The following is an 18,247-nucleotide window of genomic DNA, read 5'->3' as shown; positions in this document are numbered from 1 at the left end:
TCAAATCTTTCAATACATTCTCTATGGGTGTCTGTGGGCTTGCACTTACGCGCTTTCGTCATACGTGACGTAACCATGAACGTAACTAAGACAATAGCGGCTAGCAGCGTCTCTGTTGCGACCTGCAGTGTGGCGTTATTTTATGTTTTTAATTTGTAGACTTAGTTTACAAACATTCTGCCAACCATGGATTTCCAGTGGTTGGTTTTGGACTGATCTTGTTGATCGTGTACATACCCGCTACAAACGGACTAAATAATGAAAACGCTGCTGGCAGCGGAATCCCAATACAGCTGGGAGACTTGGCTGGATGACAGAGTCCCGGACAGAGAAGTGGAGCCGGCCGGCTTCACCCTGGTCAGAGCGGACCGCGATCCTGGTAAGAGAGCGACTCTGTACCCCGACATTGAACTGCTTTCTGTGTCATTGCGACCTTACTATCTGCCCCGTGAGTTCCCCCAATTGTTTGTTACCGTTGTGTACTGTTGATAATCACAAGTTTACTGGAGAACTGAGACCAAGTAGAGACTTTGGACAGGGTGGATATGGTATAATAAAGGCAGTTTATTCAGAGGTAAAGATATCTGGAATCGCGTGCACGGACTCGTTCGTCAAACTCTTAGGGAGAAGAGAGCCCCGAAAACATTGTGTGCAGACATTTTATACAATAAATGATGTAGGTTGAATCTAGTAGTTCTGATCTTCTGATTGGTCCTGATGAGTTGGGCGAGGACCCCTCCACTGTTGCATTGGCTCTGAGTCGGTTTCTCTGTCTTCAAATGTTCAGCCTAAAGAGAGGGGATTTTTGTGTGTGTGTGTGTGTGTGTTTAACAGTGATGATGTGTGTGTGTGTGTGTGTTATCAGTGATGATGTGTGTGTGTGTGTGTCCTCAGAGCAAGAACTCGTGAGTTGGAAGAACTGAGAGACCTATGGCGTGGGTGTTGTCCTTGGCCACCTGCTGACAAGGCTGACAAGATAGGACTCTTTTGTCCATTGTTATAGGATAGGAACAGCATTGATTGAAAACAAACGCCCAACACAAAATGGGTCATGCACAAGATTTTAGTCAGACCAAGCTATAACATTATATATTTACTACGACAGTACATTCAACCAAAAGCTAATATAACAAAGGCATCAGAGATTATTTATAATCTGTCACAGAAACTGGAATCCATCTCCCCAGATCAGTCAATATATGCTTCTGGTATTGACTTATATGCTGCCCCTGTCTTCATGTTGTTGCTGGACATATCTTTTTTTAAATGTGTGTAGGTCACCTAAATCATCAGAAAAATTGCCCCTCCTGAGAATTTTTTCAGGAGCCGCCACTGCATGCCATACTCTTTTGGTCCAGACAGCATCAGATACATGGTCTACACTCACTGAGACAGAGGGGCTGTCACGATCGTCGAACAGAGATGAGGACCAAGGCGCAGCGTTGCAGGCAAACATACTCTTTATTAGAGACACGATCAAAACAACAAAACGAAAACGTGACAGTTCACGGTCTAACACAACAGACTAGAAACAAGATCCCACAAACTCTGTGGGGAAACAGGCTGCTAAAGTATGGTTCTCAATCAGAGACAACAAGCAACAGCTGAATCACGTTGCCTCTGATTGAGAACCACACTGGCCAACATAGAACCACAATACCAGAATGTGAAACCTAGAACAACACACATAGACTTTACACACCCTGGCTCAACATATTAGAGTCCCCAGAGCCAGGGCGTGACAGGGGCGCTGTTTTGTTCGCTCGGATGCTTAAACTGAGATTGATGCGTCTTTCTGTCGACGCTTGTCTCGGTCAAATAAATGATAAATATTTCAATATTTTATTTGGACGGGCAAGGAGGTACGGACAAGGAGGCTCTGTTCCCAGTCAAGTGAAATCCATAGATGTCAAGGTGTCAGTGTAATGTGGTAGGCGAAGTCAGGCCCTACTTTACTTGTAGGTAAAATAATGAACAACAACCTCCACGCAGGGAGGGAAACAAACCCGTACACTAACGACAACCAAAACATGAACAAACACACACAACACACAGTGTGAGACAGAGGGTTAAATAGGGAAGACATAACTACATGATGGGAAACAGGTGTGACCAATTAAGACAAAACAAGTCGAACATAGATACATGGATCGGTAGCAGCTAGTACTCCGGTGACGACGAACGCCGAAGCCTGCCCGAGCAAGGAGGAGGGGCAGCCTCGGCTGAATCCGTGACAGTACCCCCCTTGCCTTGGGGACGGCCAGGAGGACGCGGAGCAGGGCGAGTCAGATGACTCTGGTGGAAATCGAGACCCCCAGACGTTCCATGAACGCCCTCCAGACCCTTGAGGTGACCTGGGGACCCCGATCCGACACAATATCCTCAGATACCCCGTAGTGCCGGAAGACGTGTGTAAACAGGGCCTCAGCAGTTTGTAGGGCTGTAGGGAGACCTGGCATAGGAATGAGACGGCAAGACTTGGAAAACCGATCCGCAGCGACCAGGATCGTGGTGTTCCCTTGTGATGGCGGAAGGTCCGTCACAAAATCCACCGATAGGTGGGACCACGGCCGTTGTGGAATGGGTAGGGGTTGTAATTTCCCTCTGGGCAGGTGTCTAGGTGCCTTACACTGGGCGCACACCGAGCAGGAGGAAACAAACTCTCACGTCCTTGGCTAAAGTGGGCCACCAGTACTTCCCACTAAGACCCACTAAGTGCACTGTCCGACCGATGCCAGGATGACCAGAGGAGGGTGACGTGTGAGCCCAATAGATCAATAGATCACAACCTCAAGCGGCACGTACATCCGACCCTCTGGACACTGGTGGGGAGTGGGCTCGGTACGTAATGCCCACTCGATGTCTGCGTCAACCTCCCACACTACCGGTGCCACCAGACTCGACGCCGGAAGTATGGGAGTGGGCTCAATGGACCTCTCCCCTGTGTCATACAGTCGGGACAGGGCGTCTGCCTTAGCGTTCTGGGAACCTGGTCTCTAAGTGAGAGTAAACACAAAACGAGTGAAGAACATGGCCCACCTTGCCTGACGAGGGTTCAGCCTCCTCGCCGCCTGGATGTACTCCAGATTACGATGGTCAGTCAAAATGAGAAAAGGGTGTTTAGCCCCCTCAAGCCAATGCCTCCACACTTTCAGAGCTTTAACCACAGCTAACAGCTCCCGGTCCCCCACATCATAGTTGCGCTCCGCCGGACTGAGCTTCTTAGAAAAGAAAGCACAGGGGCGGAGTTTTCGTGGCGTACCCGAGCGCTGAGACAGTACAGCTCCAATCCCAGCCTCGGACGCGTCCACCTCAACCTGGAATGCCAAGGAAGGATCCGGATGAGCCAGCACCGGAGCTGAAGTAAACAGGTCCTTCAGATGCCCAAAAGCCCTGTCCGCCTCAGCTGACCACTGTAGACGCACCGGTCATCCCTTTAGCAAGGAGGTAATGGGAGCCGCTACCTGAACAAAGCCCCGGATAAACCTCCGGTAGTAATTGGCAAAACCAAAGAATCGCTGCACCTCCTTCACCGTGGTTGGAGTCGGCCAATTACGCACGGCCGAAATGCGGTCAATCTCCATCTCCACACCTGACGCGGACAGGCGGTGTCCTAGGAAGGAGATGGATTCTTGGAAGAACAGACATTTTTCCGCCTTCACATACAGGTCATGCTCTAACAGTCGACCAAGCACCTGACGCACCAGGGACACATGCTCGGCCCGTGTAGCGGAGTATATGAGAATGTCATCAATATACACCACTACACCCTGTCCATGCAGGTCCCTAAAAATCTCATCAACAAAAGATTGGAAGACTGAAGGAGCATTCATCAAACCATATGGCATGACGAGGTACTCATAGTGCCCCGAGGTGGTACTAAATGCCGTCTTCCACTCATCTCCCTCCCGGATACACACCAGGTTGTACACGCTCCTGAGATCCAATTTCGTGAAGAAGCGCGCCCCGTGCAATGACTCCGTCATGCTCGCAATCAGAGGTAATGGATAGCTGTATTTTACAGTGATCTGATTTAGACCACAGTAGTCAATGCACGGGCGTAAGCCACCATCCTTCTTCTTCACAAAAAAGAAACTCGATGACACAGGGGAAGTGGACGGCCGAATGTATCCTTGTCTCAGAGATTCGGTGACATATGTTTCCATAGCTGCCGTCTCTTCCAGTGACAGAGGATACACGTGACTCCGGGGAAGCGCAGCGCCTACCTGGAGGTTTATCGCACAATCCCCCTGTCAATGGGGTGGTAATTGAGTCGCCTTCTTTTTACAGAATATTCAGGCGGAATGTGCATGGTGGGAACCTGGTTTGGACTTTCCACCGTAGTTGCCCCTACAGAAACACCTACACACCTCCCCAAGCACTGACTTGACCATCCCTTGAGAGCTCTCTGTTGCCATGAAATAGTGGGGTCACTGGAAATGCAGGAGAATCTATTAGATATAGACTAATTATTTCCTCATGCCCCTCCTGCGTCTTCATCCAGAGGGGCGCCGTGACCTCTCTAATCAGACCTGACCCTAAAGGGCGACTATCTAGGGCATGTATAGGGAAGGGCACATCAACTGGCACAATAGGAATCCCTAACCTACGGGTAAACTGACGATCAATAAAGTTCCCAGCTGCGCCTGAATCTTCTAGCACCTTATGCTGGGAATGAGAAGAAAACATATGCGCAACAGGGAGCTCTGGGCGAGTTGGGTGCCTACTCACCTGAAACTGTTCACCAGTGCGCTGCCTACTGCCTCGACTCCTTGAAGGCCCTCCCCAGCACCGACCAGCAGTGTGTCCTCTGCGGCCACAGTTGGTGCAGGGGACGGCCCCTCTACCGGTCTACCTCATAGCAGCACCTCCGAGCTCCATAGGGGTTGGGTCGGAGGTGCTGGGGGATGGAATGGACGGCCCCTGATCTGGACGTCCGCGGGTGGCTAACAGGTTATCCAGTCGGATTGACATATCCACCAGTTGGTCCAGGTTTATTGGCCCTGCAGGCCAATTCCCGACGAACGTCCTCCCTTAAGCTACAACGGTAGTGGTCGATGACGGCCCTCGCATCCCATCCTGCGCTGGCAGCCAGAGTCCGAAAGTCCAGTGCAAATTCCTGCGCGCTCCTCTTCCCCTGTCTGAGGTGGAATAGACGCTCACCTGCCGCTCTCCCCTCTGGTGGATGATCGAATACCGCCCTAAAGCGGCGGGTAAACTCCGCATAGCTTACAGTTGCGGCGTCTATTCCCCCCCACTCGGCGTTGGCCCACTCCAGCGCTTTACCGGATAGACAGCAGATGAGGGCGGACATGCTCTCGTATCCCAAGGGAGCCGGGTGGATGGTTGCCAGGTAGAGCTCTACCTGGAGCAGAAAACCTTGACACCCGGCAGCTGTACCGTCATAAGCCCTCGGGAGCGAGAGCCGAATCCCACTGGACCCAGATGGTGAAGAGATGGACATCGGTGTAGGTGATGGTGTAATTGGAGGAGGTATAGGGATACCTCCTCTCTCCCATCGCTCCATAGTATTAACTACTCGTTCCATAGCGGTGCCGAGAGCCTGGATCATGGCCGCTTGTTGTTGGACGTGTTCCTCCATCGATCCGGCTGGCATTGCTGTACCTGCTGACTCCATGTTAAGGTGCGTGTTTCTGTCAAGGTGTCAGTGTAATGCTGTAGGCGAAGGCAGGCGCAGGACACAGAGCTAATCAAAAGGCGTACTTTACTCGTAGGTAAAAGAATGAACAGGGAGGGAAACAAACCCGCACACTAACGACAACCAAAACATGAACAAACACGCACAACACACAGTGTGAGACAGAGGGAAAATAGGGAAGACATAACTACATGATGGGAAACAGGTGTGACCAATTAAGACAAAACAAGTCGAACATAGATACATGGATCGATAGCAGTTAGTACTCCGGTGACGACGAACGCCGAAGCCTGCCCGAGCAAGGAGGAGGGGCAGCCTCGGCTGAATCCGTGACAATAGATTAGGGCCTAATGAATTTATTTAAATTGACCTTATATGAACTGTTACTCAGTTAAATCTTTGAAATTGTTGCATGTTGTGTTTATATTTTTGTTCAGTATATTGACCAAGAAAGTTTTCATCTATATGTTTCGTAGCTGTCTATTTATCACCATAAACCAATGCTGGCACTAAGGCTGCACTCAACATGCTGTATAAGGCCATAAGAAAACAAGAAAATGCTCATCCAGGGGCGGCGCTCCTACTGGCTGGTGATTTTAATGCAGGAAAACTGAAATTCATTTGACCTAATTTCTACCAGCATGTCATCTGTGCAACTAGAGGAAAAAAACCTCTAAATCACCTTTACTCCACACACAGAGACGCATACAAAGCTCTCCCTTGCCCTCCATTTGGCAAATATGATCATAACTCTATCCTCCTGATTCCTGCTTACAAGCAAAAACTTACACAGGAAGAACCAGTGACACTCTCAATACGAAAGTGGTCCGATGAAGCAGATGAGAATATGTTCCGGGATTCATCCGATGGCATTGAGGAGTTCACCACATCAGTCACCGGCTTCATTAGTAAGTGGATCGACATCATCCCCACAGTGACCGCACGTACATATCCCAACCAGAAGCGATGGATTACAGGGAACATCCACACTGAGCTAAAGGCTAGAGCTGCCGCTTTCAAGGAGCGAGACACTAATCCAGACGCTTGTAAGAAATCCCGCTACGCCCTGCGATGAACCATCAAACAGGCAAAGCGTCAATACAGGACTAAGGTCGATTCCTACTACACCGGTTCTGAGGATCGTCGGATGTAGCAGGGCTTACAAACTATTATGGATTACAAAGGGAAACCCAGCCAGGAGCTGCCCAGTGATGCGAGCCTACCAGCCAAGCTAAATGCCTTCTCTACTCGCTTCGAAGCAAGCAACACTGAACCATGCGTTAGAGCACCAGCTGCTCCGGACGGCTGTGTGATCACGCTCTCCACAGCCGACGTGAGTAAGACCTTTTAAACAGGTTAACATTCACAAGGCTGCAGGGCCATCCAGGACCTCTATACCAGGCGGTGTCAGAGGAAGGCCCTAAAAATTGTCCAAGACTCCAGCCACTCAAGTCATAGTCTGTTCTCTCTGCTATCACACGGCAAGCGGTACCGGAGTCTGGGACCAAAAGGCTCCTGAACAGCTTCTACCCTAAAGCCATAAGACTGCTGAACAGTTAATCAAATGGCTACCTGGACTATTTTCATTGACCCCCTTTATAATTTGTATTTGTATTACTTTTTTGCACTGACTCTCTTGCACTGGCTCCATACTCACACATACTACACTGACACTCCAACACACACACACACACACACACACACACGCACGCATGCATACACACACACACACATAGACACACACACTCATACGCTCACACATAGACACACTTTCACACTCTTTCACACTCTTCACACATGCTGCTGTTACTCTGTTTATTATCTATACCTAGTCACTTTTACACCTACCTACATGTTCATACTGTATTACCTCAATTACCTAAACTACCTCATACCCCTGCACATTGACTCGGTACTGGTACTCCTTGTATATAGCCCATTTTTATTGTACCTTTTTTTTGCAAATATGTTTCTTACTTTTTAGCTCTATTATTGGGAATGTGCTCGTAAGTAAGCATTTCACAGTAAAGTCTACATATTCGGCACATGTGAACACATTTTTTTGATTTGATTTGATTTGCAGTGAGATCATTCAAGACGATTCTGAGATGATAGTTACAAGGCGGTAATTATTTGAATTATGTAGGAGAATAAGACGTGTTTTTAAAATGAGCGGCTTTATGTGATGTCACACAAAGCCTCAATAATCCCGCCTCCTGAATTCAAGCCTCTACGGGAATAGATCTATTTGGCCAAATAGAATGCCATTCTAGTTCTGGTTAGACAGCTGAAGTTGTACTCTACACACACCTAACATATTATTAGTCTTTATAAACACATCAATATGATATTTACAGCATAAAATCTTTTTTCATTGTAACATGAACACACATCAATTTTTCTGTTGATAAATGTATCTACACTCAAGGTAGACAATTTTTGTGAAATGTCCACATGTAGCCTACACCTCATGTAGGGATAATAGTAGTTCTGGGATTTGTCCCTGGGGAAAGATCTAACAGCGGACATAACGAGAGACACAACTAGCCAGTTAAATAATATTGTGTTGTAGGACAGCTGAACTGACTCAATACCAGTCATTCAACTCGCAGTTGATACCATTTCCACAGTAAGATGTACAGTGCATTCGGAAAGTATTCAGAACCCTTGACTTTTTCGACATTTTGTTACATTACAGCCTTATTCTAAAATGGATTAAATAAAAAATTGTCCTCATCAATCTACACAAAATACCCCATAATGAAAAAGCAAAAACAGGTTTTAAGAAATACCTTATTTATAAAAGTATTCAGACCCTTTGCTATGAGACTCGATATTGAGCTCAGGTGCACCCTGTTTCCATTGACCATCCTTGAGATGTTTCTACAACTTGATTGGAGTCCACCTGTGGTAAATTCAATTGATTGGACATGATTATATAGACACACCTGTCTATACACTACCGGTCAAAAGTTTTAGAACACCTACTCATTCAAGGGTTTTTCTTTATCTTTTACTATTTTCTACATTGTAGAATAATTGTGAAGACATCAAAACAATGAAATAACACATATGGAATCATGTAGTAACCAAAAAAGTGTTAAACAAATATTTTATATTTGAGATTCTTCAAATAGCCACCCTTTGCCTCCACCGGATTATTACATGACCCATCAAATTAGCAAGTCTGTCTGAGGGTGATTACGGCCATCGATTGTATTTCATGAATGTGTACATGTCTAGACAATAGTGTCCCATCCACTTAGCTAGATGTGGGTGAGGGGTGGTTATAGCATTTCCATCAATTTAGACAAGTGTGTCGGGTAAGCATCATCTAATAATGATAAAATATTTATAAAATATTTTTATCTGGACATTTCTGTTTTTGATATTGCTACTAATGCAAGTACTATCACTGTACTGTTTACACCTTCTGTATCCTGTGCATGTGACAAATAAACTTAGATTTTATTTGATATATCGTGTGTTTACCACATGGCCTCACATGTGAGTCCTTAAAGAGATGTGTGGGCAAAGGCTTAAGAGGGTGTGAACGGTGCTGAATGGGTGTAGACAAAAAAAGAGCTCTCCAGGAGGTGTACCAAAACATTCAAGGGCCATTTTCTCAAAAGTGGGGTTACAAGTTTATGAACTTTCAAAGCAGAATTCCTTTCCCATTGTTCCACAACTGCAGTGTATGATATACCATTTTCTTGCTCTGAGTCTTTACTTTATCCAAAGTAAAAAACAGAATTTCAAATTTTGCTACATAAGACCGAATCGAGGCGGTCGGTCACAATTAGCTGAGTCAGTCAGGAGGGGAGAAGTCCTTAACTTCAAAACTTCATTCTCTCCATAGCAAAGCTAGCTTAGCTTACCTTGCTGTACTCTCTACTACCCTTGGTTGTTGTGATTGAATGGCAATGACACACCCAAGAAACACCCACATCAAACCACACCTCCAAGACCACTCTTGTTTGCCTTCAGTAATTTTCCAATGAGCATTGATGAAAAACACGGCCAAATAATGAAGTGCAGTCGCCCTTTAATGGTAAATGTTTTATTAAATAACCTTTTTTTCAAGATGTTATAAATAGTTTGAAAACCCTGTTTGTAATCGTTCAAATAATATCAAACTCAACATGTATATTTTTCAGTGATGAAGACATAGTAGGGTGAGGTATGCAAAAATGAGCACCTTTATCTCCTGAATGTTTTGGTATTCAGGTCCATGAAGTAACTTTCTGACTACTTCTACCATGGGTTTGTCCAATCAAAAGGGGTGCCGTCAATAAGTAATTGAATTCACATAGAACAACCAAGGTGAGTGTTGGATTCAAACAGTGTTTATCAAAGCACCCCACACATATTTTCATTTTATTTTTCCTATCTTTGATGTACTTGAAGGTAAACTATTCAACAAGGTCAATGGTTGTGTTTGAGGAAAGCCTTGATAGAAGTCAGACCATAGTCTGTATTTACCTTTTCACTGAGTCTCAGCATTTTTCAAATAAAAAATCATTTCTTTGTGGCTATTCTTTTATCGTGGCATATGTGTACAGTGTCTGACGAAAACATCCTTGTCACTCAAATTTCTCTTTCAATTACTTACATTTCCACCTTTCAAAAGAACCCTGCCAATCCAATTATGACTTCTCATTCCTAACAACCTTCAGAAGAGGTGGTCATGATGAAAGCTGTTAGCGTATAAACCTGCCATCTCAGTCATGTCTTTGTTTATTTCAAACAGGCAGGATGTTCCTCTAAAAGTGATTTGTCGGACCCTCTTCTTTCACCACTCAGCTTTTGAAGTTTCAAAAGAAAAACAAACGCTCACACAGAGTTTTTCCATACATTCTCATGTTTGTCAGATGACTTGCTTCATAAATCGAGAGATGGGATGTGTTTAATTCTCTCTCAAAGTTGGTGTAGGCCTAATCTTCACAGGCTTTACTGTGAGCATGAAAATAAATACAGCCCTGTCGCTATTATTTGCAAATAACAGGGAAATATAAATTAAATTAATTGTAATTAAAGGGCTCATTTCAATGAACTTTTTGGTTTCGATATCAAGTTTCAGGTTCACTAAAGCATATAGTGGGGGAGGCTGGACTACAGCAGGGTATGCCAACTATTTGCTATTAAAAACAAGCAATTTGCTGCCCTGCTCACATGGTAGCTAGACTCAATTGGCAAATGGGATCTCTAGAGGGATGTAAACAAAATGCAGCTCTGGGTAAACCTTGCCCATAGGTAATGATCTAGGATCAGCTTACCGTCACCGAATCCTAACTTTCATCAATAGTGGGAAAAAAACCAAACTGACCATAGATCAGCTTGTAAGGGCAATTTCATTCATGGATGCATCCGAAATGGCACCCTATTATCTTTGTAGGTAGATTTTCAATTGGGCAAAAGTCCCATGTGACCCGGAAACCGATAAGTGGTCACTATATGTTGCTATATGTAGGAGAGTGTCAATTTGTTAATAGGTGAGCGGAGGAGATTCCTCCTCTCCTCGATTGCCTCTGAAGTGCATCCTCTGTGTATCCTCCATGGAAGAGTTTCGAAATCTGCCACACCCCCTTTGAATCCGCTGTTGTTTACTCAGAGGAGAAAAGCATGCACACATTTAAAAATGATACGTTACTTATCCTTTTATCTATAGAATGTCTAGCACAACAAGCTACATTTATTTTTATCACTTTACACATACATTTTTCTGATTCCATCTCTGTACACGTATAGTAATTTGCGTGATGACGTGCGAGTGGAGAAATCTCATTTGGAGAGTGTCATTTCACACAAGTGCATTTGTTTCCACGTTTCCTCCCCTCCTCGATTATCTTTGACCTTTTTCAAAAGCAGGCAAGGAGAGGACGGAAGAGAGGACACGAGGAGCCGAGCAAAACTAATTGAGAATCTCCCATAGTGTGCTATCTTTGACCAGGGGCCATAGCGCACTAGAAATGGAATAGGGTGCCATTTGGGATGCAAATAAATTGCTGTATAATGGCTCTGACTGCTTATCCTGCCCCCTGTTGTCCAGGTGCGGACCTGCAGGTGTGCCAGCCCAAAGGCCTGACGTGCTGTTCCAGGAGGATGGAGGAACGCTACCAAGTGGCTGCCAGGCAGAATATGGAGTCAGGTCTGCAGACAGCCAGCGCACCGCTGAAACTCCTCATCATCCATAACGCAGCTCTCTTCCAAGGTGAGCATGTTTCTAATGTGTGTCTGTCCATCTCAGCTGAACTTGGGTGGAGTAGTGACTACATTGAAGAGGATCAGAAATTCAAGGTTCAATTAATGTCATTTCTCAACAATTATCATTTTGCTTTACCATTGTTACCAAATGTTTGCTGCTGCTTAATGAAAATGTACTGCATGTATTTAATGTACTGTAGATTGATATGTTTAGCATTTAAAATCGATTTTTCTGTTACTGAGAGATAATTTTACTGAGCATGCAGTCTGTTCTGTATGACAAGTGTTTACTGTGTTGTGGAAATTACCACTAAGGACAAAGTCAAAGTGAAATGAACAGATCTTTATTATCACAGCCGGAGAGGTTACAACAAACTTAATACTCAAAGTACAAGTCTGTCAGAAGCTCTGAAGGGGTGCTCCCCTTCAGCACTCTTTATACTCATGCACAAACTAGTTGTCTCTGCTCTCAGGGTGCAATAAGCTGATAATGACCTTGCACACATAGTTTCTAGGCGTTGGGCCAACGTGACAATGTGTTACCTTCTTTCTGTTCTTCTTCTATCAGTCCTTTCCTTGAGAGCAAAGTCACAGAACATCCTAACACAACTATCAGGAAACAACACGCTACATGTAGTCACGCATGTGCAGAGACACAGAGGACACAAAAACATCCACTACACTCCCTCCTTCTATCACCATATTTGATAACAAAAATGTATTTTACTTCTTAACATGCATTCAGTCTATCATCAGGAGTGCATTTAGTAAATACTGATTGTTTCATACAATACGTATAACAATAGACAAAAATCTGTCTTCATATTTGATCCTCTTTCCATGACCCTTTACATTATAAGGTTGCTGTCATTTAACAACCTAACTTAAAACCTTCAGGTACTGAATCAAACATGGATACTAACTCATTCTTGCATATTATCAACCATTATAGGGGGAAAGGTGAGTTCCTGGAGAGACAGCAAGTTATCAGTATCACCTTCTTTAGTAGCATTGAACATGATAGTTGCTGAGACTCGAGTTGCCAGGGAAGTACAAATGGCCTTACAACAAGAAAGCAAAATGATCAAACACATTAAACAGAAGATTCAAGCTATCACCCACTGAGCTATCTGGTAGCCCCAAGCTCCAAAGAGGCCTTTCAGCCAACCAGTCTCTGATTCCCCGAAATGAAATTTTGCAACAGTGGCAAAGTAGTTAGCAAGAGCAGTCACATTTGATGACACATCTGGGACAAAAGTGCAGCATTCGTCGCCAATGAGTGCACAAGTAGTGACAGTATTGGGACAGCGAAATTCTTAAGTTCACACCCAAGGGAACCCCTACATATGGGAGACCCTTACCTGCTCCCACAGGACCCAACCCACATACCCAACAAGAAGTCTTATATGAGGTGACATTTGCCACCATTTCAGCTCGAGAGAGGAACAGATTCTCTCCCTCATCTTGACCTTTTACTTCTCTTTTCCTTCGGCTGACTTCCCTTCTGGACCACTACTCCTGGTCTGCGGTGGTCTCTTTGGCTCGGGACTTTCATCTTCACCTGAACAGTCACCCACTGGAGGGCAACCAACTGTTCCAATCAACATAATGGTGCAGATCCAGACAGGCAGGCCACACAGCCTAAGGGATGGGACTCCCACCATCCTCCTCAGGGGCAGGAACTCGTCTGCAGTGCGAGACATGAATCCAGGTGTCCCTCTTAGCTACCTTTACCGCAGTCGGGGTGGTCAGCAAAACCTGATATGGTCCTCTCCAATGAGGATCCTTCCAGCTCTTCCTTCTGTAGTCTTTTACCACCACGAAGTCTCCAGGGTGCAGACAATGCTCAGTTCCTCCTGATAGGTTGGGCAGAGAAGCCTTCACCCGTGGGAAGAGAGTCTTAAGAGCATTGTTAAGCTAGACAAAGTATGCTACCATGTCTTCTTCCATTCCCTGCAACATCAACCTGTTTTGAGGAAATGGTGTGTTAGTCATTGTCAAGGGTCGCCCTGTCAGCATCTCATGGGGAGAGAGACCAGTCACTGAGTGGAATCGGCCTCTCATGCTCATCATTGCCAATGGAAGCACCTTCACCTATGTCAGGCTTGTTTCATCAATCAGTTTAATCCATTTATTTTTTAGGGTTTGGTTTGCCTGTTCTACCACACCCCCAGATTGAGGATGATAGGCACAATGGGTTCTCAAATCAATATGTAATGACTCTAATAGGGACTGAACAATCTTATTCACAAAATGTCGACCATTGTCGGAGGAGACTTTTGACGGCAGACCCCACCTTTGATTGATCTCTCTCAGAAGAGCCTTTGCCACAGCTGCTGCTGTAGCTGTCAATAATCACCAAACAATATGTGTTCCCCTCACAAGGGGTCAACTCAATGAAGTCCATCATCAAGTGCTCAAAGGGGCCCTCTGGCCTGGGATGGGATACGGGGAAACTGAAATGCCGCGTCCAACATTATTAGTCATACAGATCCACCATTCCTCCTTTTGGCACATGGTCTTTACCAAGGTATTGGAAAGTACAACGGGGCATGGCAGGTCTATTATAATCATCAAGCCATTTACACAAGCTGTCCTTGTGACAGTGTTCAGCCCACCGCCTTTTCTCAGTCGCATCAGCTACTGCCTGCAAAACAACAACATCATTAGGAGAGAAGGGGTTAGTGGGAACAGGAACATGCCTCGGATAACAGTGTCTAAACGCTTAGAGTAGTACTCCACATGCCTATAGCCAACTCTGTGGTACTGTGTCAACACAGCAGACATAAACCCATGATTCTCAGAGACAAAAAGATGGAATGGTTTGGTCTGGTCAGGCAAACCCAAACAGGGGGTCGAAATTAGAGCCTGCTTTAACTTAATCAAGGCTAATTCAGCCTCAGGTGTCTCTTCCACCACTTCAGACATTTCCATCTTTCTGCCATAAATACAATCCTGCAGAGGCTGTACTGTCTCAGCATAGTCTTTCAACCATGGGAGACCACAGTGTGGGACAGCACCTGTTACTTCATACAGTGCTCTCTGTACATAAGACAGCAAAACTCCGGCCGCTGTAAATTCCTCACCATAGTATATTCCATCAATTGTCACTTCCACTCTGCTTTTCTGCTTGTCCATCTTTGTTGATATTCAGGGACTTCTTCACACAAGGGGACAGCTGCTGTGCAGTGAAGATGTTCCGGGACCTCCCATGCACAGTGGTGTGGGGAGGTAAGTGCTCTCTCGTAGTTCACCTTCCACCTCAGGATCGTTCAAATGCCAGGCATAATAACACTGGGACATGCACAGGGATATCCCGTTTGTATGGGAACGGAGGGACAAGCCCTCAGCAGTGCATGCAACAGTCAGATTCATCTTGCACATCAGATCTCTTCCCAGCAGGTTTACAGGGCAGGCGGAGGAGTACAGAAATCGATGTTTCCAACTTCCATCTTCCCATTTAACATGTAGGGGGTAAGTGAGGCATTCTTCAGAGGGAATTCCTGATGCTCCAACAGTTTGGATTCTTTTTTTAGAGGGGATTACTTTCAGGGCAGATTGTTTCAACATCAAGATAGCAGCCCGGTGTCCACTAGGAATGGAATCTTCTGGCCAAGTATTTACATTTCTATCAGGGGATTTTCAGTCGAAAAGGTGGTACGTTTCAGCATCTGGCATGCTTCTTGTGGTTCTTCATCATCGGAGTCTTCTTCTGTTTCCACCTCATCCTATGTTCTTTGCCCACCAAAGGGATTTCCAACCCTTACATCTTCAGGTGGTCCTGACCATTCACCCTGGTCATCTCCATCACCAGGACAGTCCCTTGCAAAATGTCCTGGCTTGTCGCAGGCCAGTAAATACAGCATGGCACAGCAGGCTGCCATATGATTCTTGGTCAGGGTTCAGACCAGAGTGCTGGAGGAAGATCTTCTCCATTCGTTCCTGATAGTCCTCAAAGCTCTCATCAGCTTTCATCAAGGTGGAATGCATTTTCTGCCAGTCTGTGTGCTTTGGGTATGTTGTCTTTACATTATCAAACACAGCAGTGAGTTGGTCAGCACGGTTGGCTCTGGTTGCATCACTGTTCCAGCCTCCCTTACACTGGTGTCACTTGAACTTCAAACACCAACAGAGTATTTCCTCAATTTCACAGGTGGTGGAGTTATAAATGGCAATGATTGCTCTCACCTCTTCTTCAAACTTCACAGCATCTTTTGCAAGGTCAGTCACTTCCTTTACAATGGCTTTCACCTCATCCACATCCCAGAGTGGATCCACAGTCATAGCAGCTCCCCCCTGAGGGTTTGGATATGATATCAGGGGGAAAAGCGTATTGAGTGGGGGCTGCTCGTCTCCTTTGCGGTCTTTATCATCATCATCAGAGCTGGATTCTGGAGGGTTGTCGCCGTTGTCCCTTTGTCTTTGTCTAAGGTCGTAGTCAGTATTTGGTTTTGGCCTTATCTTGGGTTTTTCATATTTTTTGGGTTTCACCTCTTCTACTTCAGCTCCCGCCCCCTGCCCATAATAGGCTGGGGGTGGCTATGGTGCGGGCAGGCTCTATGGTTGTGGAACTGGCCCATTCCCGGGGTTCACTGGTCTGGCAGCCATGTGCTGGATTTGGCCTGGCTGTTGGTCACCCGCACCAAGAGGTCCTCCCAGAGGTAGCAGAGTGGTGGTGGTGGCGGTGCTGTTGCCAAAATTGGATACAGTTGGTCAAACTCTTCTCTCAGCCTTCTACTTCTCTCATCTTCCTTTTGTTTGCGTTCATCTTTCTCTTGCACTTGTTTTACCATCAGTCCTTTTACTGTTTTCTCCTTCAGAGAATCCGCTTCTCTCTCCCACTTTCTAAAATCATCCCACTTCACTTTAATCTTCTTATTACTTTTCCAGCTGCTTTCTTATAAACCATCATCAGTCCATGCTGTCCAATCTTCTGTCTGGCACAGTACCCTGTTACAAAACTTTTTTACCATCACTTTACTGGGTCCCTTTGGTGCCCAATCTGGGTCTTCATATCTACTTTTACTGTTCCCTTTTCCCATAATTACTTTTTAATGATATCTTGTCAATCTACTTGCTCTAACAATTATCACACTTAAACCACAATCATTCTGGGAACTAATTTCCTTTTTTCAGTAAATTAATCAATCATACAAAAATCGTTCCACTCAATCACTTAATATTCTTAAATTCTTTAAGATGGAGTTCCCAGAACTTCTACGGAGTTCCCAGAACTTCCATGTAGTTCCCAGAACTACGTAAGTGTCGTGACTTACTTTAATGTATGACTGTTATTTATCGAATCAACGAACTATGTTTAATTGTCACTCGATTAAATTAATCATGTAACAATTAACTCATTAGGAATTTAGGGCACCACGGAATAAGTTGTTTAACGAGTTACCATCTCCCGAATTAAACTCTTAGATATACACTACCATTCAAAAGTTTTTAGTCACTTAGAAATGTCCTTGTTTTCGAAAGAAAAGCAATTTCTGTACATTACAATAACATCAAATTGATCAGAAATACAGTGTAGACATTGTTAATGTTGTAAATGGCTATTGTAGCTGGAAAAGGCTGATTTTTAATGGGATATCTACATAGGCGTACAGAGGCCCATTATCAGCAACCATCAGTCCTGTTTTCCAATGGCACATTGTGTTTGCTAATCCAAGGCTAATTGATCATTAGAAAACCCTTTTGCAATTATGTTAGCACAGCTGAAAACTGTTGTGCTGATTAAAGAAGCAATAAAACTGGCCTTCTTGAGACTAGTTGAGTATCTGGAGCATCAGCAATTGTGGGTTCGATTACAGGATCAAAATAGCCAGAAACAAATAACTTTCTTCTGAAACTCGTCAGTCTATTCTTGTTCTGAGAAATGAAGGCTATTCCATGCGAGAAATTGCCAAGAAACTGAAGATCTCGAAAAACACTGTTTACTACTCCCTTCACAGAACAGCACAAACTGGCTCTAACCAGAAGAGAAAGAGGAGTGGGAGGCCCCGGTGCACAACTGAGCAAGAGGACAAATACATTAGAGTGTATAGTTTGAGAAACAGACGCCTCACAGGTCCTCAACTGGCAGCTTCATTAAATAGTACCCGCAAAACACCAGTGTCAACGTCAACAGTGAAGAGGCGACTCCGGTATGCTGACCTTCTAGGCAGAGTTGCAACACCTATGCAGATATTCCATTAATTTAGTTTATCAGCTACAATAGCCATTTACAACATTAACAATGTCTACACTGTATTTCTGATTAATTCGATGTTATTTTAATGGACAAAAAAATGCTTTTCTTTCAAAAACAAGAACATTTCTAAGTGACCCTAAACTTTTGAACGGTAGTGTATGTATGTATGTTATATATCGATAACA

The 18,247-nt window shown here is 44.9% G+C and overlaps 1 protein-coding gene across 1 annotated transcript in view; it reads left to right on the top strand.

Moving 5' to 3' along the window:
* The window catches only part of LOC121545097 (glypican-3), a 308,607-nt gene that overhangs the window by 69,438 nt on the left and 220,922 nt on the right, over nucleotides 1-18,247 (top strand). The window contains exon 2 of the mRNA XM_041855493.1: nucleotides 11,709-11,870. Within this exon, the coding sequence (XP_041711427.1) occupies nucleotides 11,709-11,870 (162 nt within the window). The remainder of the gene's footprint in view (nucleotides 1-11,708; nucleotides 11,871-18,247) is intronic.

This window comes from Coregonus clupeaformis, chromosome 3 (genome assembly GCF_020615455.1).
Source record: "Coregonus clupeaformis isolate EN_2021a chromosome 3, ASM2061545v1, whole genome shotgun sequence".
Classification (NCBI taxonomy): Eukaryota; Metazoa; Chordata; class Actinopteri; order Salmoniformes; family Salmonidae; genus Coregonus; species Coregonus clupeaformis.
Note: the sequence above shows the minus strand (reverse complement) of the source record. Positions and strands in the feature narration are given on the sequence as shown.